Here is a 25028-nt window from a genome sequence, read left to right as displayed (position 1 = left end):
CGAGATGCAAGAGGGAAGAGATATGGGGATATATGTATATGTATAGGTGATTCACTTTGTTATAAAGCAGAAACTAACACGCCATTGTAATGCAATTATACTCCAATAAAGATGTTAAAAATAAATAAATAAAAATTTTAAAAAAGGGGCTTCCCTGGTGGCGCAGTGGTCGGGAGTCTGCCTGCCAATGCAGGGGACACGGGTTCATGCCCTGGTCCGGGAAGATCCCACATGCCGCGTAGGGGTTGGGCCCGTGAGCCATGGCCACTGAGCCTGCGCGTCCGGAGCCTGTGCTCCGCAGCGGGAGAGGTCACAACAGTGAGATCTGGCCCGTGTACCACAAAAAAAATAAAAAATTAAAAATTAAAATAAAAATAAATAAAGGACACCTAGAGAGATATGACAAGTAAATGCAGTAACTGATGCTTGACTTGATCCTGGATTTAAAGAGGAAAAAAAAAAGGGCTTAAAACAGCATTATTGGGACAATTAGAACATGTGGATGGACTGTATCAAATAATATTACTATATTAACGTTACTCTCTTGGATGTGATGTTGTTATTGCGGATATGTAGGAAAATGTCCTAGTTCTTAATACTATTAGCCTGCAACTTACTTTCAAAAAAAAAAAAAGAAAAGCAAAGGGGCCAGAAGTTAATAATTAAGTGGAAAGTATACGAATGTTCATTGTGCTACACATTCAACGTTTTTGTAGATTTGGTATTTTTTTAAATAAAGGGAAACATTCAGAAGAATTCTATATCTCTGAATAATTGTAGCATTTTTTAGATGATCAGGATATTTTCAGTTGTAACAAAGTAAAGTCAAAAATCTTCCAGGCTTATGAGTTAGATTTGCCATCATGATCTATAAGTGCCTAAATGTCATAAAGAGCAGTTCTAAAACAGGTATGCCTAAACCAAAACCATCAGTTTGGGCAATGCTTTAGTTTTCAAATGGCAAAAAAGCAGTGCTTTTAAATGATACTCTTGTATCGATAAAGTGATAAATTGTAGGTATCTTTTTTATCCTACACTCTTTCCCCCTTTTGCCACTCCCTCCAATTCCTTTATTCACATTGATGTGTACTTTCATGTTGCCAAATTATTCACATAGTAAGTATTCACCAAATATTTTTAAATGAATAAATCAAGATGGGAATGTTCCTGTGTCTACATCACTCTAAATATAGATGCACTACTAAATCATCTGAAAGCATATAGAATTATCTGTTAATTTCCCATTCAGTTAATTTGGGATGATTTTTTTTTTTTTTTTTTTTTTTTTTTTTTTCTGTACGCGGGCCTCTCACTGTTGTGGCCTCTCCCGTTGCGGAGCACAGGCTCCGGACGCGCAGGCTCAGCGGCCGTGGCTCACGGGCCCAGCCGCTCCGCGGCATGTGGGATTTTCCCGGACCGGGTCATGAACCCTGCATCGGCAGGCGGACTCTCAACCACTGCACCACCAGGGAAGCCCTGGGATGATTTTTAAAGTGTAATCAACCCAGAGGGCCCGATGAGGTGCTGGATTGTTCAAAATATGCAAACAAAACAGTCATCAGAGTGGACAATAAATAACAGCCTTAACATGCTTCAAATGAAGATAACCCCTAATGTACTATACCAAACTCTACAGTCTCAATGCGATGCTCTTCAGGTCCTTGAGCAGATCCAAAAGTGTTTCCTGAGGAAACTTCTGCTTTGTCTCTAAGTAGTCCTAAATCTAGAGTCAATTTAAGGACAGAGGTGGGAGTGCCCTCAATCTAGGCAAGAATACAACTCAGTCAAGAAGTGATTGTTCCTCATCTCTTAGCAACAGCCTGAATGTAACAACTGTTATTTAAAGGAGATAGTTTAAGGGACATGTTAGCCTTTTCTTAGATCTCTGCCAGTATCCTTTCACCAGGAAATCTACATACCTGGCAAACATTAGTTTAGCTACTTATAGAAATGCCTTCCTTCACTAAGTTAGTTATCATTGAACATTCTTTCTCTTATCTAGTCTCTACTAAAAATGGCAATGTGAAGAATGCCTTATGAATCTTCTGCAGCACTTCTACTGAAGACAATTTAAGGATTCATAAAATAAATCACTCCCTTAGACATCAGGGCCCCATAAAACAATTGCGATTACTGATATAATGGTAAGTTGTTTTGTTTTTTTTTTTATCAGAACATGATAACCATGAACCTCATTGTAACTGTCAGGTAACAGAATTATTCTTCGCCAAGGTTTTAGAAATAATTCTCTTCCCTTATTTTATCTGTCTATACATCTATACACACACTTCCATAACCATATATATGGTGTGTATAGTATATGCATAATATATAACTGCATAAAATATGTATATATTATAATACATTCTATATAAAATATATTTAATATATTTGTATAATATGTAAAATACAAGTGATTCTGTGACATGAATATTTTATGTTTTATATTTTAATCCTTTTAGGATGTACTTGAAGTTCTAATAAATCGTGTACAAACCACTGGCTTCAACATTATTTACTAAGTACTTAATATTTATGTATTAGTCTGCAGTCCAATGTCATTTGCCATATTATGTGAAGTATTTTTGGAATTCCTTCTACATGATTCAAATTTGTTTGAAGAAATAATGTCCACTTCTTGAGCATACTAAATGACACATGTTTTCTTATTTAAGCAGCTAAATGACCTAAATTGAGGGAATTATTATAATCCCCATTTCACAGATACAGAAATTAAGGCATGGGGAGTTTATGTAATTTGCAAAACTCACATAGCTAATAAGTGGTGAAGTTGTAGAATAAATTTTAGCAGTCTAGTTCCAAGACCCACCAGTAACTACAGCTAGTAAGGAACAAGAAATCAAAGAAAGAACCAGAAACCACAGCCATATCTACATCTGGAAAAAACACTTAAAAGATCCAAGACTTAAAACAGAGATCCATGGAACTCAAATCTATATTAACATATATAAGTTTAACAGTAAAACTGAAAAACCTCTGTAGTGAAACCACAAGGTTCAGCTCTGTTCCCAAATGCCTTGTTGTTTCCAGGGATCTGCAGTGTTTTTACCTGTCACATACCTGATTGAGTTTTCTACTCAAAATCACCAACACTCCTGCCTGCTACCCAACAAAATCAGTATGTCATGGCTATAAGTTAGATCAAAGGATTAATATCATATTAATTATATCATTATTTCCCAATTCATTACAAACTTTTCCATATAAAATCACCATATAAAATGTGAACACTGACATACTCAAAAATTATGGTCAAGAAGTTTCCTGTCCAATTAAGACAGCAAAACTGATCAGATAAACTTTCTGAGTGAAGGCACTGACTGTCCATAGAGAAATTATTTCAATATATAACGCGCTGTAAAGGACTTGGGAAAGAGATATTTGAGAAATTTTATATAGTTACACTTCTCACAGTAAGGAATTCCATCTATAATGTGCACTGAAAATTAGTATCTATCAAAAACAGTTCCAGGTTGCCTTTACCAAGAAACCCTTTATTTAATTGCCCAGATGTCCGGATATCCACCACCTAGCATATCACTTTGTGCCATGAATGAATGAATTCATTCAGAGAGGAGAAATTAGGAGTTTATATCACAATTATTGTATGTTATTTATTTATAGTGTCTATAATTCTATAAGAGTTATTCAGCAACTAAAATGATTCCTGGCATAGTAGGTATATGAAATACATTTGTTGAATGAATGAAGACATTTCTGACACTAAAATAAATAATAATTATAAAGTTATGAAAGCACTTTATTATCGAGATCACTAGTACAATTTGATGGTTAAGAGTGAGGTCTTTGGAGCTGGACTGTATGGGTTGGTACCCCAGTTCTGCCACTTATTATCTGTGAGAAATTAGGCAACTCTTTTTGTTTCATCTTCTTCATTCATAAAATGGAGATAAGATTTCTGTGAGGCTAAGATTTCTGTGAGGCTGTCTGGCACATAATAGATACACACTGAATGTAACTGCTATCTTTATACCTATAGAGAAAGAGCTTGGATCACATGTTGTGGGTCAGGTTTAGAAACTGGGAGTAGTATCAGCTGGGATGCAAAAGGAGGTTTTCCTACTCAACCACAAACTTCTTTAAACCCAGTGAAGAAACTACAGATACACTGCACTTCATAAAAGTAAATACAATTGTACCTTTCAAACATATAATCTCTAAAATAACCTAAACGATCCCTAAGCAAACATCTTCTTTCCCACTGTAACTCCACAGAAGTTGGGAGAAACTGACAATATTCATTGGGTAAATGATACAAGCATCTGTGCAAGTCAGTGTCACTATGAGGGCTTTTCTAAAAGTGATAAAATTTCACCTTCTTGTAGAGGAAAGCTAAGAAGGAAGACAGTTAATAAAAACTTAAGTCTTTGTGACACATTGCCACCCTGCTGAGCTGTGAACTACTCGAATCTAGACACAGATAGAAGTTTTAATTTCCCTCCCTTCACATTAAAGGATAAAAGAGCGCCATCCAATAGAAATATAATGTGAGCCACAAATATGAGCCACATACGTAATTTGAAGTTTTCAAGTTGCCTCACTAAAAAAGTAAAAAGAAACAGGTGAAAATAACTTTAATCACATTTCATTGAAGCCAATATATCCAAATATTATCATTTCAACACATAACCGGTATTTAAGAAATCTCAGTAAGGTATTTTACATTCTTCCTTTCAAACTAAGTCTTCAAAAATCCAGTGTGTATCTTGTACTTAGAGCAGATCTCAATTCAGATCAGCCTCCTGTCAAGTGCTCAATAGTGGCATGTGGCTAGTGGCTACCATATGGGAAAGCACAGGTATATGGGGATTCTGAGAACATTTCTTTCTACTTTTCACTAAATCATGTACTTCTTCCTCAAAAGCTAAAAAGGTCTCAATATATCTACGGTAATTCATACGGTGTGGACAAATCAATAAGCTAACACGTTCTAATAGCTCAATTTTCCTAATATTTAAAATACAAAATATACTTCAGATAAGGAAAATACGTCAAATTACTTAGCCCAAAATTCAATTTTTGCTTACATTGTCCTAAGTACCAGACTATAATAGCTCTTGCCACCTACTCTATAAATTTACAAACTTCTAGTGTATAATATTTGCCAATATTCTTTTATTGAGAATTTCTCCCATAACTTTAAAGTAAATGAAATGGGTCAAATAATCAGATTTTGCTTATAGTTTGCTGTCTATAGCATGATTTTCCCTTACTGAACTAGTGATGAGACAGTACAGGTCTGATTTAATACTATAAATTCAGAACAAATGGAAAAGCATTAAAATCAGAAGTGCTTCTGGACCATTAACTTCCATGCTGATTTGACATGCGCCTCAGTACTCAGGCAACAGACTCAGGAATATAACCTATTCCTAAAGCAAACAGTATTTTATCTCATAACCATCTGGGGCGCTCCTCGGAAGGGCCACTTGCATAGTGCTGTCTGGTATATTTTAATATCCTAAGACCTACTTTAGCGAAACCCATTTTGCTAGGAAAAGACGACTGACATAGAAGAGATTATGGAGAGAACAAAATTTTGGCTGAGGCCCTTGCTTTCATTATTTAGCTGAGGAAAATCATTGGTTATATACGCTTTCAAAATCCTATGGTTTTTCTAAGGTACCAATAAAAGTGATACCATTCATAACATGGACAGTGGTCTCTTTCATATATCGCCTATAGTCGCAAACTTAAGTGCCAAGCAGATGGTTGAAATCTGTTTCGTATAAAATGTGCGCTTTTTTCCCCCAACTGTGTTCTTTGTATTCATATTCAGCCTAGGTTTGAGCCATCAAAACACTGGCACTATGTCGATCATTAGCAGCATTTTAGACAACTGGCAAATAAGGTATTCACTGTTCTCCACAAAATGTTCAGCTAATATTTCCCAGATGTATAATTAAGGCAAAAGATCATCTTCTTAAATTGGTATCAGCACTTTGGATGGCTTCTGGCTTCCAAGAGATACTATCAGTGGAAAACAATTTTATATCAAAAATAAGGGTTCTGTTTCTGGGGTGCTTTTGTTTGCTTGTTATACAGCTGCCCATAAAAAGAAATCTATAAATTTCCCCAGGCTTCACCTCCTGTCTAAAGGAATAGGTAGCTAATACAAAATGAGTCATGTTACTTTTACTATGCAAATCTATGATTTGCATAGATAAGTTTCTTCAAGTTATTTAATATTTTCTAATTTTCAAAATATTTGTACAAATATTACTTTAAAAATCAACAGTGTGTGACTTTTTAATAGAAAATCACTTTTTTGTTGCCCAATAATTTGTTCTATACAATGATTCATTTTTATGATTATACACAAATAAATGAATTTTAATTTGCATAGGTTAGAGCATAGGAATATGTTAAAGCAGCAAATTCGTTACTTAAATACTTGATATATGGATTCATGCAAAAACAACTTTTGGTGTATCAGATTTCCTACATATAAAATGGGAAGAGATGTGCTTTTAGGATATTTCATAATTAGCAGTAAGCAGTCAGAAGAAACTATAGCTATATTGTTGCTATTTAGGTACAAGTTACCTGGGATCAATAATCATAAGTGCATTTAAAACAATTATAGTTGTATTAACTACAAATTTTAAAAAAGTAAGTCAATAAGCTTCTTACGGGTTTTTTTATATGCCAAAATAATTTTCAAATATCAAACAAAAATATATAATTTTCATTGAAGTTCTGACCATTTTATATTTGTCAAGAATTAAACCTAGTTTTCAAAGTTTGAATTCAGTGGCTTGCATTAAGAGATATCCAAATACTTTTATAAATTTTACTAAGTTTAAGATGCCTCATTAGCATCAGAGGATAATTTGATACTCATTTTAAAGCCCATTTTATAGACGCATGACGGAAACCCCCCAAATTTAAATGACTTGTACATCACAAAGTTTTAATTCTTGATTTAGAAACTGTAGGAACATATGCCAACTTTGTATATCACTAAATTCTGGATTATAAAATATATTAGCAGTAAGTTGCCCAACTGGGATGACTTCCAGATTTTCTTTCTTGTTTAACAGTAGGAATTTGCACATTTTCCTCCCTCTAAATGTAGTTCTGGTTCAATAAGGCTCTCTTGTACTTCTTTTTTTTTTAAACAATCTTTATACCTGTACCACGAGAATAAGAGAATAACACCCATTCCTTATTCCTAAATTAAAAAGAGGGAGGGAGGTTCAAGAGGGAGGGGATATACGTATACATAGAGCTAATTCACTTCGTTGTACAGCAGAAAGTAACACAACATCGTAAAGCAATTTTACCCCAATAAAAAAAATTAATAAATAAAAGTTTTTAAATTTAAAAAACAGTATTCTGTGTAGCACAGTTTGATAAATACTTCTCTTTAGCAATGTTTCATATTTATTGTTATAAAATGTAAAACAAGGATTATGCTCAGAAGAGAAATATATTATCATCTAACTCAATTTGTGTATACTTAGAAAAAAGAAATCTGCAATAAATTTTGAAAAATACTGTAGGAAAAGAATAGAATAAAAAATTCTACATCATAATTATTAAGCAAAGAATTAATTTTAACACACAGTACGTTCCTACGCTAACTCAAATATACGAATCTATACTTAAAACTTACAGCTAATGTGTACAGGGACTTACTGATACCACAGTCATATTTTCAAAGTATAGATAATACGGAAGGTCATTGGATATGTAGTCAAAGATTATGTTACTGATGGTATAACTACACTTTTTTTCAAGCACTGGGTTTTAAATAAAGCATGCAATCTGCCAAACGTAAGATATTAGCAGTATGTGAAGCCTGCCCTCTCAGATTATATAGCTTTTTAATGCATCTTTCATTGGTTGTTCCTCTACTTCTTGCTTCATAGGGTTTAACATTTTTCTTGAGATTGCCAACTATTAGTGCATATTAGATCGGCTGGCCTGATGCTAATGCTAATAGTTACCTAATTTATGTTGAGAACCACTTAAAATTTTTCTTTGGACTACCTGTTTGTAATCTTAGTTGATCTTGCCACTTTCCGGGCCAATGTTTTATTTATTCATATAAAGACATACAATGTCCAGAGCCCCCCTGTTGTCCTAATGCTCTACTGTCTAGTCTTTTTTTTTTTTTAATTCCATCTTATCTTTATAAATAGACTTTCAGCTCTTTGACCTAAAATGCCACTCTCTTGCTTTTCATATTCCCCCACAGTGCCTTGTTTAGCAATCCATATATAATGTATTTTTCACAATATTTGTAATAGTTGAGGATAGGGATCTGATGCACCTGAGAGTTTCAAACACATAGAATGTGAATCTTATTTTTCGAAACACTTAGATTCAAAATAGTTCATAGCAATTTGAGCACTTAATCCTGAGTAAGAATTATACATAGTACTTAGATTTAAAACTCCTAAAATATACTATGGTTACATGTTCCTGCCCAACACCACTCCACTGGGAGGGAAACTGAGAAGTGATTCCACATGTTAAAGGCTGGTTGTATAATATATTCTGTCTCCAAATAGATGCATAAATGTAAGAATCCTGACCACTAGAGTGAGGAGCTAGGAATCTTTCAAATGTATTTCAAAGTGATGAAATTTTAGACTTGAGAGATTTTAGAGATTATCTAGCCCACCTTCGAATTTTACAGATGCACACGCTAAGACCCCAAATCTCTTCTCAGTATGCAGGGAAGAACTGGATCTTGAGATCCTACACCCAGCTACTAACACTTTCTTATTAGGTTATACTTCCAAAGACAAATCAATGAAGATATTGACAAATGTAAATTTTTACCAAAAAAGAGGAAATTGTTCTATGCTTTAGGAGAAATACTAAAAATCCACCAAAAACCTGCCATTTTATATGTATGCCTTAATATTCTAACACTTAAATTTCTAATCTCAACCCCAAATCTCAAATATCCCCAAATGTAACTCAGGCGTATCTTGATTTAGCCTTCTTGAATGCAAATTTTCCATTAAATATGAACTCCAATACCACCTTCAGATTTTTAAAGCTGAATATTATTATATGTCCCTATAGCTCATGTCATAAGATTCTGTGCTGCAAATGAGAAAGTGGGAATGAACTTTGTTTCTATTTCTATGAAATATTTCTTCCTTTCAAGATTTTCTCCCCAAAACTGCAGCTTCATCAGGATTTGGTATGATTTATTCAAAATCAACTTATTCAAAATTTCATTACCCTCTAAGCGAAAAAGTTTCTCCTAAATTCCAAACTTTTGTATGTGTGTATGTGTATAACTATTTCATTCCCCAAAATAAATTCTTCACATAACTCTTAGCGACACCCAATTATCTTTTAATTTACTTTTGAAAGTCTATATAGTCTGCTCCTTTACTTTGTTCCTTAAATTGATTATCAGGAGCTTCTGGATGCCTTTCTTTCTCTAGAAGAATGCTTTTAAAGCATTCAATATTCCTAAACTGTTTATAGGTCAAATTAGATCCGTTTTATTCTTCCAGTCCAGTAATGCTAAAATTTTTAGAAACGATTACACTACCACATTTACATCCCACAGCCCTTAGGGCTCTCAAAACAATACATTTTCCTGTGTTTCCCAAATGCTAATTATGTTTAGGACTGGAGAGAAATAGAAGTTCTGGTCTCAGAAATAGCATTCATTGTTATCTTTGTTTTTCCATCCCAAGGTGTTGTTTGATTAATGGGACTTTGCGTACTACATAGAAGTTTTCTTCGCATCCTGATAATACTATGGGGGAGATGACAATCTGAATCTGATATTGTATATTCAGTTAGCACTCATTCAAGGTCAAAGTTAGTGAATTAGTGAATGAATCAGAAATTGAAGTTTGATTACCAGTTCACTCCTTTCACTACACATTATCCTAACAAATCTTCAACATAGATCCCTTGTAGTGCTGATAAAAAAGAAGAAATATTGGCATTAATTTTATGACATCTTCCTGCAAACGCTTCTCAAACATATTACGAAACTCGACAGCAAATTTTTTAAATGGGGGTTGAAACAAAAGGACATCGAGAAACAAGTTTTAAAAAAGTCTTTGGACTTTGTAAATTATTGCCCAACAAACTGGCTCAGGGTAAATAACCCAAAGGAAGAATTGTAAGCAAACAAGTAATACCTTGACTCCAGAATTAGAATAAAAATGTTTTAGATCTTCATCAAGCAACCTATATTAACTGTGAATGAAAAATTAATAGCATAAATAAAACCTCACTTTTTCATTTTGTGTTCTCTTATGTGAAGACATATTTTTCATTTTCACTGTGTTTCTTTTTCATTAGGATGCTCTTTTATTAGATAAAAATTGTTTAAAATGACAAATCAACAGATCATATTTGCAAGTTTCACAACCAACTCTCAAACAACCTACCCCCTTGGTACCATCATCCTAATTCACATAAAAACAGAAAACAAAACCCAAATCAGTACTAAAGTAAATAATTTACTACATTTAAAATAAATTTTGATTAAAAATATACCAAGAAAACAAGATTTGGGCCTGTGTCCTATTTTACTACTAGATTAAAAAATATACCAACAAGCAAAGCAGGTTAACTCTTTCCTTTCTTTCTCAGTGATGTTCCTGAAGCCCTAAAAGAGAGGACACATCCTTTATGGAATTGCTGCTCAGCGTCCCAACTGGTCTAACTCTCTTAAAGTGCCAATATAAAAAGCTTATAAGGTTTCAAGGGTGCCTTTTCTTTGGCCCTATACGGCAAATTTCATTTCTTCATATTACATCTACTCTCAATGCATCTGATACTCAGGTTTAAATGTCACAGAAATGACTGGGATGGAGAGGGGAGGCACGTGTGCATAGAACATAATAAAAGCCTATGCAGCTCTACAATGAGAAATATTAAAAATGAAGCTACTAATACATTTTTAAGAAACATCCTATCTTCTGTTTTTTTAACATTTTCTCTTCGAAAAAACACATTCTTTCAAAGATGTGAAGAGCAGAAATAGAAACACTGTTACATATGAAAGTTTCAAGGGATTTGCTGCCAGCAGCTTTTCTTTATAGTGTTCCTCTTACCTACAGTATGTGTTGGCACTGGCAGGTAGCCCTAATTCGTTAGTAGCCAAATTATTTTTGTCCCTGAAGTACGAGAAATCTCCATAGCACATGAATGAGACATGGTTTACTAGTTTACACACATCTTTATAACTCCAAGAAACCAAAACTCATTCACAAATGCTTTCATTTCAGCTGAGAGAAGGGCTGCAGAATACTACAGCTACCTACTTTGAATTCCTGGTCCCCATTCTCCACGAGAAGACAAATAGAAAAAAACCTTTTACACTTCCATAAAGAACTTTGGTCCTTAATGCAAGAAAAATAAACAGCTTTCTGCTCACCATACTCCACATTTCATCTAAGCCAAAATAGTTCAGTAGAAGGCATTAAGAAAAAACGTCATTTAGTAATAAACCTAAATGTCTCCAGATAAAAATTCGTCACGACAGCATAGTAGGTTTAGATAACGTGGTCCACAATAGTTAGCATCCTCTTACTGCATGATCACCAACTACATTTATATAGTGCTGTACCACCTTCACTAACTCATAGAGAAAATAGGAAGCAGACATAAGCAACACTCAGAAATAAACATATAACACAAGTGATGATTCAGCTATAGCAAGAAATCTCTGAATTCTGAGGCAAGACGAAAGTAAATGCATTAATACTAAACAGCCAAGTGACTGAAATGTCACTTAGATACAAAGAGAGATTTAAAATACAATGAGCTGAGTTCAGTTTTGAATTGACTTAAGCTTCGATACTGATTTCAAATGTCTATGAACAACCACAAGTTTTTGTTTTTAATTTTCCTTCTGTCATGTTTTATGGGTAAAAAGTCCTTACACTACCTTGTAATAGATTACTTTCAAGCTGGGTGACAAAAGGGCATAATGACCGGAAAATGATACAAAAGAAACAGAAAAAGCATGTTAATAAGTTTATCAACAAACCTGGGTAATTCTCATGAAGTACAGATTAAGGTTCAGTGGTTCCAAACTGGCAGCATTCAAGTTGGGTTCATATTTGGGTTTTTTGTTGTTTGTTTTTTAAAACCACCTGTCCTAAAACGACATTGTTTATGCTAATTATCTTTGTTTATGCCACAATTCTGTTTGTTTACTACATTCTTTTAAAATACCATATCCCTATAAACAGTTCTCACCAGAATTCTTCTAAATCTTGTTTCGGTCTGGTCCTTCTCGGCAGCCCACTGAGCAGAATGCAGCTCTACAATGAAGGCGCAAGAGCTGGGAACAACTTTGAGTCTCTGACTCCTCAGGCTGGCAAAGGCAGGGAGTACTGCTGAGGTTTTACACTCAGGCTCCGAGGGAAAAGGATACTGAATGTGGAGAAATGCAACACCCCCCTATTGGACAAGCAGAACCACACGCCACAGTATCTCCAGAGATGTAGGAACTCTCAACTAGTAAGTGAAGAGAAGAATAGATAATGCTAAAGAGAAGGGAGTGCAGTTTCCAAACTGCAGGAGAAAACACAGAAGTCAGAAAGGATGAAAAGGTCACCTCCTGAACCATTATTAGTTCCTGATTAAAGTGGAGAAATATGAGGCATTCTCTTAAAGAATGTCCAAATAAGTGCTGTTCGCTGAAGCAAAATAGTATGTCTTTAAATTTTTTCTTCTCCAGCAATATCACTCGATCATGTTCATCCATATAACATTCAAATTTTATATTTAATGTAAATGACAATGCTCTCAATCAGTGAAAAGAAAAAAGGACAGAATGAATGGAGCAAGAAAGAATTTGCTATGTTTCAGTCCATTTCTTGTCCAACAAAATGTTTCCTTTAAAAGGAAGATATTTCATGTTTTGGTTAAATCTTTGCACATATTTCTATCTGAGTGCCATCATCTGAGTCAGAAACCTGACATATTAAACTATATATAAGTTAGAACAAGAGAAACGTCAAGATTATTTTATTTCCCATGCTGTTAAACTCATTGAAATTATAAATGAGTAACAAACTATGGAAGAAAACCAAAATCTATCAGTTATATTTATTTGACTCGTCTATAGAAAGGGAGGTATTCAACATACATAATACACATCTGCATTATACACATACTCATTAGGTGGCTGGAGAATTGATTGTGGAAAGAACAGACAATAAAAGTCAGACTTTAACCATGAATATAATTTGGCTTTTTAAATGCATTATGAATGTAATACCTTTGAAATAGCTTCCAGCTCTATGGAGGAGTAATGTGCTCAAGTATTAGAACAGGCCTTATTAGTTGCCTCTCAGGTATGGTGCATATACAGACTTTAGTTAAAAGCTCCCTAAGCACAGATAAATACATTATTGTATGCTGATTATACTTGAGAAACATAAGACCATATCAGCGTGTGAAGTAATCATAACATCCACACATTTCTCTATCTATCAACCTGCTAAACACTGAACTACCTGACATTTAACCCTTAATTGTTCTTGGTAATCAGTCAGATCGCATCGCCTGCTAAGTCTTCAGGACAGTCCTCCAGTTTGAGTGTGACACAAGTATGGTTTGTCCACTGCTTCATGCAAGCTGCCTTCCAAACTAATATCTTAGCTCAGTTAGCTTGCAAATTATTGGGATGGTAATTAAAATCTATAATCAGTTGTAGGCACCTTTTCCTCTACAAGGTAATAGAAAATAAAAAATAAATAAATAAAATGAACAAAGGCAGATATCAGAACATCCTGAAAACATAACATCAAACTTACAGGTTTACAGGTGCCATTAGGTGACAATGTGAGCCGAAAACTTTCCTTTGATTCACACCTAGGGGTTACCTGCTAACTTGAATGTATTTATCACTCATGAGCACAATGGTTTAAAAAAAAGTTTTTAATCAAGCTTAATGAGTCTGTCCAGGTGATAAATACATTATTACTATGGACAAACTTTAGGTGATTAAAGTACTGCTAATGTCAGAAATATTGTTGCAGCCCATTAACAGTGATTTTTCATGGTAATTTTTAAAATTAATTTTTCACAGTACCTGATGTATATGTCCTTCTTCAGAAAAACACTTAAAAGTCTCTTAATGTGAAAAATTATTTCTTTAGTCTATATGGCCATAAATAAATTAGATGGGAATATAAAGTAAATAGTTAAATTTTTGTTGCAGAAGGTTTTACTCTTGTAGTGTTCCCTTCAACATGTAGAAAACTGGCAGTGTGTTTCTGCACCCGTTTTGAGAGAAGCCACCAAATAGGTGCTATTATAAGCTTAATCTGCTTCATCCCACTACCTTAGAGCCCAACTTTTTTTTTTCTTTCTAGACATTAATAGACTGTCTTCTTAAGCAATCATCTTATACTTGCTTTTTAATTAAGTCTCTTAACATAAAACAATTAGAAAGTGTAACAAGTAGCTTGGTCATAAAACAATTACATTACAGTCAAATAGGATAAATATAAACATAAGGAAAAATAGAATACAATATTATTGATAGTAACAAAAAATGCTTTTTTCAGTCATCAGAAACAAACTGATATTGATATTTAAGACAAATATTTTAAATATTTTCATTCTAAGAACATGAAAAAATAAATGGTATTCTGAAAGGAAAAACCCTTAGTTACAATTTTTATTATTTATTTTCAGGTAAATATATAAATTCACTGTCTTCATTTAAAATTTTTTCGGAGAGTTCAAGCGTTCGTTCTAGACACTATTACTAACATTTAGACCATGTTGCCAGTTATGTTTCCTCTAAATAGTATGAGTTAAAAGATTTTGCTTACAAATAATTCCTTAGAGCATACTTTGCCTATTCACCTCCCACCTGAGAATTGTTTTTCATTAATCATAATCAATTATGTTAGGGATGCTTGACAGTAAAAATAAAATATTTCAACTTCTTTACTTTTTAGAATCATTGTTCAATTTGCTTTACCTCCTGAATATGTTTTAGCAGACAGTGAAATTGTTACTACTTCTGAATTATTTAGCAACTGTTTATTAGTCTGACAGTATTGATCATGTTCATTTCTAGGGCTGATAATACGGACATAACAAATCTATATTCCAATTTTGATCCAGACATTTAAGTTTTGAATATTCCTTAAAGTTTCAAATAGTCTACAGGTTGGAAAGGATAATAGAAGATAGACAAGACTACTGATGAAACTAGAAAAAAAATCACATACAACTTCCAAAATACATAAGCCCCAAGCAACTTATTAATGTCCTCCAGAGCAATGTTCTCTATTTCATATAGAAATTTAGAAGTCTTCTTTTCAGATTTCTGACTAAGTTTGAGTGAACAACTCATCTATATCAGGTGAGCAAACAGAATAAAAACTTAACACTCGATAGAAATGACCTACATATCCAATGAAAGTTGCAGATAGTTGAAAAGGCAAAAAAAGCTGACTATGTATGAGAGTGTAATTACAGCATATATACCTCCTTTGGAGAATATAAATATTCAATATTGAGTCTGCATGATATATACTCTATGTGGGTGACTATAGATACACTCAGCCATACAAATTCAGTGTAAACAAATAGTAATGATTTACTGAGATTTTTGTATGTATTACCAATTACAACCACAGGGGAAATTATTAGGAAATTTTATATTGTAGGACATTTTTCAAAATTATTTTAGCTACTAATATTTCCAAAGATGCTGTCTATACTGACAACTCTATTGATTATCACTTGCTTATTTAATTAGGCAGTTAGAAAAGCACGCCTCTGAGTGACAAAAAACTGAAATTCTCACCAGGAAAAAAAAAAAGTGTTAAGAGATTTGAGCATCGGAATAGGAAAGGGAAAAGTTTAGTTTAAAAAGAGATAATTGAAAAAATACAAATAAAGTTCACAGCAGGAAAGCTTGCCTATATAAAGGAATAGGCTACAGCCTGTTAATATGTAACTACCTTTTTATAAGAACAGTCATTTAACAGGCTTACAAATCAGACTCAGAGTTTTATTTTCGAAAAGTATAGAGTTGAAGAATACTATCATTTAAGTGTCGCTCTGCACATACTAGAAAACTCACTATGGTATTAAGCAGTAGTATGTTCCAGTATAAATAACTTCAATACCTACATATGAAACAGGCTATGTTTACCAAAAAAAAAAAAAAAAAGCTAACTATTTTAAAGAGTTAATATACAGAACTTTGAAAAAAATAATTCAAAACTGTTAAGAAAGCTCAACCGTTCACTGGAATTATGTGGTGAAGATGCACCTTAAGTTTTTTTTTTAAAAAAAAAAAGAGGAGGAGGAAATGAAAGAAAGAAGACAGTATTAAAGTATATATGCTGGCTATTTTACTTTCTCTCCTGATCTGATATTGGTTTCTCTAATAGCTGACCACATTCAAGTATTATTTTATTCTCAATACCCCTCTTCTCTTCCATTGCTTCACTTCTAGAATGTTTTAATCTTTGTCCTTTCTTTTTTCGTCTTTTCATATCAAATTCAGTCTTTTGAGCGATGAACAGCTTGACTTAGCATATTTTTAACCAGCTGGTCTAGCACCTAGCTTGCATTGCATAGTCAGATACAACAAATGTTTATACAGAAGGTAGCTTTCATGAAAATGAAAAAAAAAAGCCTGGGTATCATGCATCCTGGCTTTTTTTAGCTTTTTTTTCTAATTCACCATACAGAATACAAAGTTTGAATTCTTTTTAATGGCAAACAAAATTCTATTTATAGTTCCAAAAAATGAACTTATGCTAGGATAAGAACTCAAATTTAAAAACTGCAGTGTGTACTTATAGGAACACGAAGAGGGCTAAAATTCTTTCAGAGCCCTGCTTTACTTGCAAAAACATCCAATGGAAGGATATTACACACATTTCTCTAATAGGAAATACTTGACTACAAATAAACTTATTCCCATCATAGCAAAAGGGAAAACAGAATAAATCAAAATTCAGCTTAAGACAGTGCAAAAAGTGGCCACTAAAAACTTAAAAAGGGATCATCCCCATTTTTTTTGACATTTCAGAGTAATGTACTAATAGATTCCTGTGATGTTAAATTTTCTTTAAAAAAAAAATCTGCTCTCTTATATCAACAAAAGGTCATGTGCTTTACTGAGCAGCTTCCAAAGTTTTACAGAAGAATCAAATAGGAACTTATAGCCTCCGTTTTAACCACCACTAAAACCTTCTGTCACCCCAGATATTACGAGACAGAGATGTTGAAAATGGTAACACTCTGCACACAAAAGCATTTAAAAAGGTGTAGAAGGGGAGAAAAATATCAATGAAGGAAGAAAGTAAGAGAGTGAATGAGAAGGAGAAAAGCAGCGAGTGGGAGAGAGAGAGATGCTTAATGTTCTTTTAATTTCCTGTTATAGGACGTAACCTAAAAATATTAGCAGAAATCCCGGAGACTTTGCAAATCAGTTCCATTTGGTCTGGGCAATCAACAAAAATCAGCTAACAAGACTGCAGAAGCACTAGCTAAAAGCTTCTCCCTTAAAACACGTTTTAAGGGAGCATCTTCCAATGGATTCAGAGACTACTGTAAAATGGGATAGTTGCACTTCAATATATCAGGGGGGAAAAACTGTACTCACCTTTCAAACTCCTGAGGTAAATCAGGGTCAGTAAGCATGCTGGAAAAGCACAATTTCCCTTTGTCACAGCAGCCACCTATGATCGTCTCCAACTGAACCTGTCAAGTGAGTCCAAACCTTCTAAACCAATTGATTTTCTCCCTCCCTCCCTCCCTCCCTCTCTCTCTCTCTCTCTCTCTCTCTCTCTCTCTCTCTCTCTCTCTCTCAATCTCTCTCTCTCTCTCTCTCTCTCTCTCTCTCTCTCTCTCTCTCTCACCCCCCCTCCCTCTCCTAGGACTCCTTGACCAGTCTCTTAAAGGGGTAGCGCACTTCCAGCAGCGGGTCGGGCTGCTCCCCCTTCCTCCAGCCACACGCTCTCGGGCTGCAAGGCACTAGACAACCTCAGGGTGCCTGTCCTTTCCTTTTAATTCTCCCTTCCAGACATTACCGAATGTGAGAAGTCAACTCATTTAACGCGTCTCCCATACTCTCTCCTCTAAATAATAAAAGTCACACACGCACACGCATGCACACACACACACACAATATGATTTTTGAAAATGCATTTGCTACTGATTAAAAGAGAAATCTGTAACCTAACAGAACCCCGATTAAACTGCATTTATTAACTCATTAAGCAAAAAGATTAAATGTTAGTAATAGCATTTTTACACAAAGAATTGTTACGCCTTCTCACCCTTTTCTAGGCTCTCTCCGTGCGCACACGGAAACACACACACACACACACACACACACTCTCTCGCACACAACAATCAGGCATTGTTCTGAGGGAAGAAAAGCAACTTTGACAGATTGAAATATAGCAGAGGCCCCTTCAAGGAAACCTGTAAACAACTTGTCACTCACTCTGTCGGTCTCACTGTTAGCTCGCGCTTTCCACAAAGTGGTGCGAACGTCCTGGCAACCCAACCAAAGTTTCCTCAGCTCCAAACTCCATAAAACACGATGTGCGATGCGGAGGGGAATAGGTATCCACATACCAAAATAACGCACACTCCAGGGAACAAAACCCCAAACCAAACCAACAAATGAAAACAAAAAGATGGTCCTAACAAACTGTCCTGCTCGGGATTGCTGGGGAGGTCAGGGCGGGAAGCGCTCCCCTGGCTGGGGATCTCTTTAATTTCCTCTGCCCAGGCAGCCACAGATAACAAGGTGGACAAACTAGGGCTTTACGGCTCCTAAGCTGGCTGGCAAGGCACAGCCTCCATAGCAGTTCCAATTATCTAGATAAAAATCTGGCAGGCGAGGAAGGTAATCAGGTAATGTACCTTTGACATGAAATGACAGAGGCACATACACAAACACAGAGAGAGACACTTACACAGACACGCATGCAGAGATGGTGGCTGCCCCGTGCACCGCAGCATCTGGTCAGGGAGTAAGCACACACTCACCAACACGAGATAGTGTGCATTCTTCACACACACACACACACACACACTCACACTCACACACACACACACTCTCTCACACTCACACACTCAGTCGCTCACACACGCTCTCCACTCCTACTGGGAGGGTTCATTCTGCACAAAAGGCTACATTACAGAGCCCGCCCCAATAAGGGAAAGAGAGAAAAAAAGCCTTCCATTGTTGAGAGGGCAGGTCAGTTGATTAGATTTTCTGTGGAGAATTCCACGAGGAAATTCCCTTCAAAGCCGAAGTGATTAACTGGGGGCTATTCTGGAAATGGAGCAGACAATGGCTCAATAGTCTGCACAGCCAATGTCCAGGCTGGCACTGAACTCACTTAAAAAAAAAAAAATAAAAGCCAGACTCCCTGTTCTTTTCCACACGCTCCCCCCCAGCCCCCTCCGCTCCTTCCAACTTCCCCTCCCAATTCCTTTTATTTTGCAGCTGGACAACATTAAGGGCCTTTAAAACCACAAGGGTTGACCCCACAGCAGTTTGATTAGGTCCCACTTTTTTCTCCTGGCGACAGGCAGACAGTAAGTTTACTTTTTTAGACATACACAATGAGACATTACACACAAATTCCAAACAGCAAAATCAATTATTAACCTTATCATATTAATAAATTTATTCTTCATTCAAAGGTTATAACATTTTTGCCAAAGTTGATAATGACTTAATAATGAGATCCATCATTCAAGGGGTATCCTAAAAATACATGTATATACACTACAAAATCAATGTGGAATAAGATTGAAGCATGTCACTATGGAGTTAAGACACTAACAGAACACAGAATTATGACCCGCCCTGAAAAAAGCTGTTAACAAGGGATGTGGCAAAAATGACTTGATGCTGACATGATTTTCATTTTCAGCAGTTGGGGAAGGGGAAAGATGTTGTCTTATTCTTGTCATTAGCCTCAAATTATTTTTTATTATAGCAACAACCCATTCCTACATAGAAAGTGAGAAAATTGTTGCATTATTTTAAATATCTATTATTTCAGCACTTAAGGGGGCTACAGTCTAATACACTCTAATCGATAAAGCATACAAAAATAATTTTTTCCATTGTTAATGGTGGATATGGGATTTAGGGAATGGTAGCTGCCTGGCTACGTACACTTTAAAAAATAGTTTTTAAAGAATTTCCTAATTAGGGAGTCTTGTTTCATCTTGTATCAATAAAGAAAAATGAAGGAGGAGGAAGGGTAAGTTACAAGGGGCAACGAACGGGAGCTGGAGTCAGGAAGAGGAGGGGGCGGCAGTGAGGAGAGGATGCAGGGAGAACACAAGAAGGAGACAGAGTGGCAGCATAAAGATAGAAACAAAGATAATGGCCATAAGGCAGGATGCTGAGATCCGTATGGTCCCAGCTGCTATCTTGCTACAGCTACTACCTCTGGTTGTTTCTCTGAAACTCTAATCCAGAAGGTCACCAGAGCAGGTAAGAAAGAGGGTTTGAGGCCAACTACAGTGTAAAGCAAAGATGCTCATATCACATTCATCCTTGTCTTTGGTTTTGTTTTTATAGACATTTACTATGTGCATGTGTAAGTACACACATGCCAAACAAACACAAAGGACGTATAGGAAAATGTTAAATGGTGTGGAAGTCAGTTTAAGAGCTTAACATATTTCTATAAACATTTCTGCAGCCATTCAAAACAAATTATTTCTTGCAAAATTATCCTTGAAGAAACTGAAATAGACTAGGAACTAGACAGAAAATTTGCCAGATATAATAATGATCATCCTAATAATGATAACTTGAACTAATGGAACTCCAAGCTCATAAAGAATTCTGTTCACATAGATTAGCTCACGGATCATATGCAGCATAGAAAAGTGTGTGGGTATATATAGCCCTAAGTTTCCCAGTGTTTAAACTTTGGCAAAAGGAATTTAAAGTCATACAACTGGTTAGTGGCCCATTTGTTACTTGAAGCCAAATCTTATTTCACTTCTGATACCATAATACAGAATAAAATAACACTCCAGAATTTATACTTCAGTGAAAATCCCAAGATGGTACTCACTTTTTAAGTGATTTAAAAGGCGTTCAAGTAATTGTTAATGAATTTAAATTTGATATAATCTCATTGTCACTAACTTAGTACTGTATTTGATGGCTGAATGAAATAAATAGTTTTAAATGTACCTTTCTAGGCTGTAAAAGTTTTCTTTCATTTGAATTCTACATTGCAAATTAACATTTTTGCAAGATTTTAGAAGTCAGCAAAAGAGAAGGCAGCTCCAAAATATTCTCTCAAATCCTGTCATTGATAATTTTATTAAATAACTGAATTGATCCCAGCAACCCAATGCTTAATAGTAAATTACCATTATGTCTTCTTTTTATTTTACATTAAATGTTAAAATATTTAAATATTAAATATGTGCTAATGACTAGCACATAATATGTGTTAAATAAATCTATATTCTTTATCAATTACCTGAAAAGTTCAAGATATTCAATTGGTTACATACCTGGTATTGTCTACATCAGAACTAACATCCCAATGTGATTTTGCTATACTATTATAAGTATAGGTCTCCAGAAAGTTTCATAATATATGTAGACTGAGATACACTTTATCATTCACTGAACATTTATTAAATGCTTAACAACATGTTAAGTACGGTGGCTTTAAAAGTAAAATTCAAGAAAAATTTCCAATAAATCTAATTTTAAAAATATATATGAGCAAAATTCAAATTAATTGTTTTATAGGCAAGCTCTCTAAGGTAAATATGGTAAGAAAAGCTAAAACCAAAAGCAAATGCATGAAAAGCAATGACAAGAACTTACTGAACAATAATTAAATTGGTGGGAAATACAAAATGATCTACAAACACAGATGTACAAATATAAATGCATCTTCAGAGAGAACCAAAGCACAAACTACAACAGAAACCCCATAAAACATTTAATGAGTCTCTTTGACATTGCCGCAGCAGTATTTTGGAAAATGGGATGAACCTGAAAAAGTGTGCTTTTGAGCTCATGTTGTTTCCATTGTAGATATAAAAATGAGACTCACACAAGCTAAGAAAATATAAGATATGCTAGTGAACACTGCTGGAGAATTCTCAAAAAGAATATCAGGAAACAAGTTATTTCCAACTTTAACCTCTTTCAGACACTGTTTCAACAAGTTTTTCTAATATTTCTCTTCTCAATAAAAGGAAGAATGTCCATTCCCCTGTTTTTAAGATAGAATTGTTAAATATCCTCTATTTTAATAACTGAAACTGAAATACGTAGTCACAGGTACAGATAACACTTTAATATTTGATACATGTTCCTATCATCAAGCAATAGTTCATGGAATTTGGAAGGTTATTTTTGAGAAATGAAACTTTTAGTATTATAACCACAATGAATTTAATATCAGTGTCAGACAATACCAATATTGTGTTGCTTTAACCTGACACAAGAGGCATTAAGAAAATATTCACTTATTGGTTTTTTTTCCCCCTACAGTTATTTGCTTTATCACAAAATATTAAAAAAGAACCCTTCCTCTTTCAAAAAAAAAAAAGAACTTCCAACCAATGTACGTCTGTGAGCCATTCACCAAATGCCTGGTGAGCTCACCACTGACCTATCAGGTGCAGCTTAAAACTTTGACTTAGAGTAGAATAAGTCATTGGACCTCTTTAGAAACATACCTAAGAAATTCAACAGCCTCTCTTCCTTTTAAAGACCTAAAATTCAATTCCCCATAATACACTTATGCAAGAGAATTGGCATATAATCCCACCCTCATACTCTTCTGTATTGTCAGTTGGTTAGTTAGAATATACAGATGAATTGTCCTCAGATCACATTTTTGACCAACCAGTGTTCTTCAACAACACATTCTTTAAGAATGTGTTCACCTTAAAAACTCGTCTCATACTTGTCTCAAAGAGATGATGCCATTCCCAGTAATAGCTCCCACTGTTTGGTATCTTACTATTTACCTCCTTCAGAAGAATTTGAAGTAATTTAAAAATGATAGCTTTTAGTGTTTGAGAACTTTGTACCAGTCACTGAGATGCACATAAAATAATCTCATTTAACATTCAACACAACTATATGAGATATGTAGCTGTATCATCCCAACTACAAATGAGGGAACCATGGCTTACAAAGAGAACTATTTGTCCGAGGTCCCAAAACTAACAAGTGAAGAAATGGGCAACACCAAAGTTATGACAACTTTCCTCCAAAGTTCTCAAAAGGCACCAAATGTTAATTTATCTCAAATATACCCTAATAGCTATTAAATATCAAGTGTACAGGAAAGTGCTTATAAGAATGTTTTAACACTAAGAGAATGTTTAAACGTCAAAGTTAGGTTGAGCGATGATTAACCTATCCTCACAAATAACTTGATATAAAAGATGATTCTTTTTTTTTGCGGTACGCGGGCCTCTCACTGTTGTGGCCTCTCCCGTTGCGGAGCACAGGCTCCGGACGCGCAGGCTCAGCGGCCATGGCTCACGGGCCCAGCCGCTCCGCGGCATGTGGAATCTTCCCGGACCGAGGCACGAACCCGTGTCCCCTGCATCGGCAGGCAGACTCTCAACCACTGTGCCACCAGGGAAGCCCAAAAGATGATTCTTTATACAATTGAAAACAGTTAAGAATAGCACCCTCGTGCTATTTATGGTGATAATAAACATCAGAGTTAGTACACTCATCATAAAGTCTGGCTCTCTTTTTAAAAATAATTTCTAAACAATCTCTAACATGATTACAATTTTGGGTATCCAAGGGAAAATATAGTAGTCCTCACTTTTCTTATTATACTGTACTTACCTTTCTTCTTGTGATAATGTGGGATGAAAAAATGCCTCTGTGATGAGATGATGTGAGGTGAATGAGGCAGGCACTGTGACATAGCATTAAGCTACTATTGACCTTCTGATGATATGTCAAGAGGAGGATCAATGTGCTCTGGTGATCCTGGGTCATACAGTCATGACGATGTCAACAGATGGGGATCACAGGCAGAGCCAAGCTGAGTGGTGTGACATTTCATCATGCTACTCAGAGTAGTCGCACAATTTAAAATTTACAAATTGTTTACTTCTGGAATTTTCTATTTAATATTTTCAGACCATGGTTGACCACCATGGGTAACTGAAACCACAGAAAGTGAAACTGCATATAAAGGAGGCCTATCTTCTGGCCGCCATGTAACTACTTTGCAGTAGAGAAATTTCTGTCTTACAGAAAGGATCATTTCAGGAAAAGATATCTATTAGGAAGATCAACCTAACTTACACTTTAATTTTTTTACTCGTTACACAATCAACTCTCCTTGTGATAAGTGGTGTTGCCTAACTGTCGCCAGTTCATGAGGTTGAAAAAGACATGAACCAATCACTCTGGTGGTAATAGTCAAGACCCCTACTGAGTAAAAAAATCCATATAACCCATGAGAAGAGAAGCCATTCGAATGGGACCATACCTTAAAAAAGTGTTCTTGACCACCAAACTTTCTGTTATGTATTTCTCAACCTGGAAAGAAATTCAGGGAACACACTACATTGAGGCAGCAGCAAAGTGAAAAGTAGCACCATGATATTGCTACAATGTGGCTACTTATTAATTTCTATAAAATATTTTAGTGTACATCTTTCAGGGAAGTTTTTCCACTGTAGTTGTGCTATGTATTTCTTGATGTTAACTAACCAGAGCAGAAATAAGAGCGAAAACTGAGTGAAATATGAAGACATTTGAACACTTAGCTTCATTAGTAAGTTGATTTCACTTGTCTATTCTCTATATTCTTCTTTGATTGCATACTAAGTAAATGACAAATCTTCTTCATGGTAAATTAAAATATTATCTATTAACAATGTCCAGTCTGTTTATGTCTAGAACACCACAGAGGAAAGAATCGTAGCTAAGCTGAAAGGAGGCCTGAGCTCTAGGCCTCTATTCCTTCCTTACTAGTGGTGTGGTCTTGTCTACAACTTTA

The 25028-nt window shown here is 35.1% G+C and overlaps 1 protein-coding gene across 2 annotated transcripts in view; it reads right to left on the bottom strand.

The window, feature by feature from the left end:
* SOX5 (SRY-box transcription factor 5) overlaps positions 1–17752 on the bottom strand; it is a 399062-nt gene extending 381310 nt beyond the window's left edge. For both annotated transcript variants that reach the window (XM_073788966.1, XM_019936434.3), the window contains exon 1: positions 17633–17752. In XM_073788966.1, coding sequence (XP_073645067.1) covers positions 17633–17670 — 38 coding nt within the window. In that variant the 5' untranslated portion in view covers positions 17671–17752. The remainder of the gene's footprint in view (positions 1–17632) is intronic.
* Between the last annotated feature and the right edge of the window lie 7276 nt (positions 17753–25028).

Source organism: Tursiops truncatus, chromosome 11, assembly GCF_011762595.2.
Source record: "Tursiops truncatus isolate mTurTru1 chromosome 11, mTurTru1.mat.Y, whole genome shotgun sequence".
NCBI lineage: Eukaryota > Metazoa > Chordata > Mammalia > Artiodactyla > Delphinidae > Tursiops > Tursiops truncatus.
This window is presented reverse-complemented; position numbering and strand designations above follow the sequence as displayed.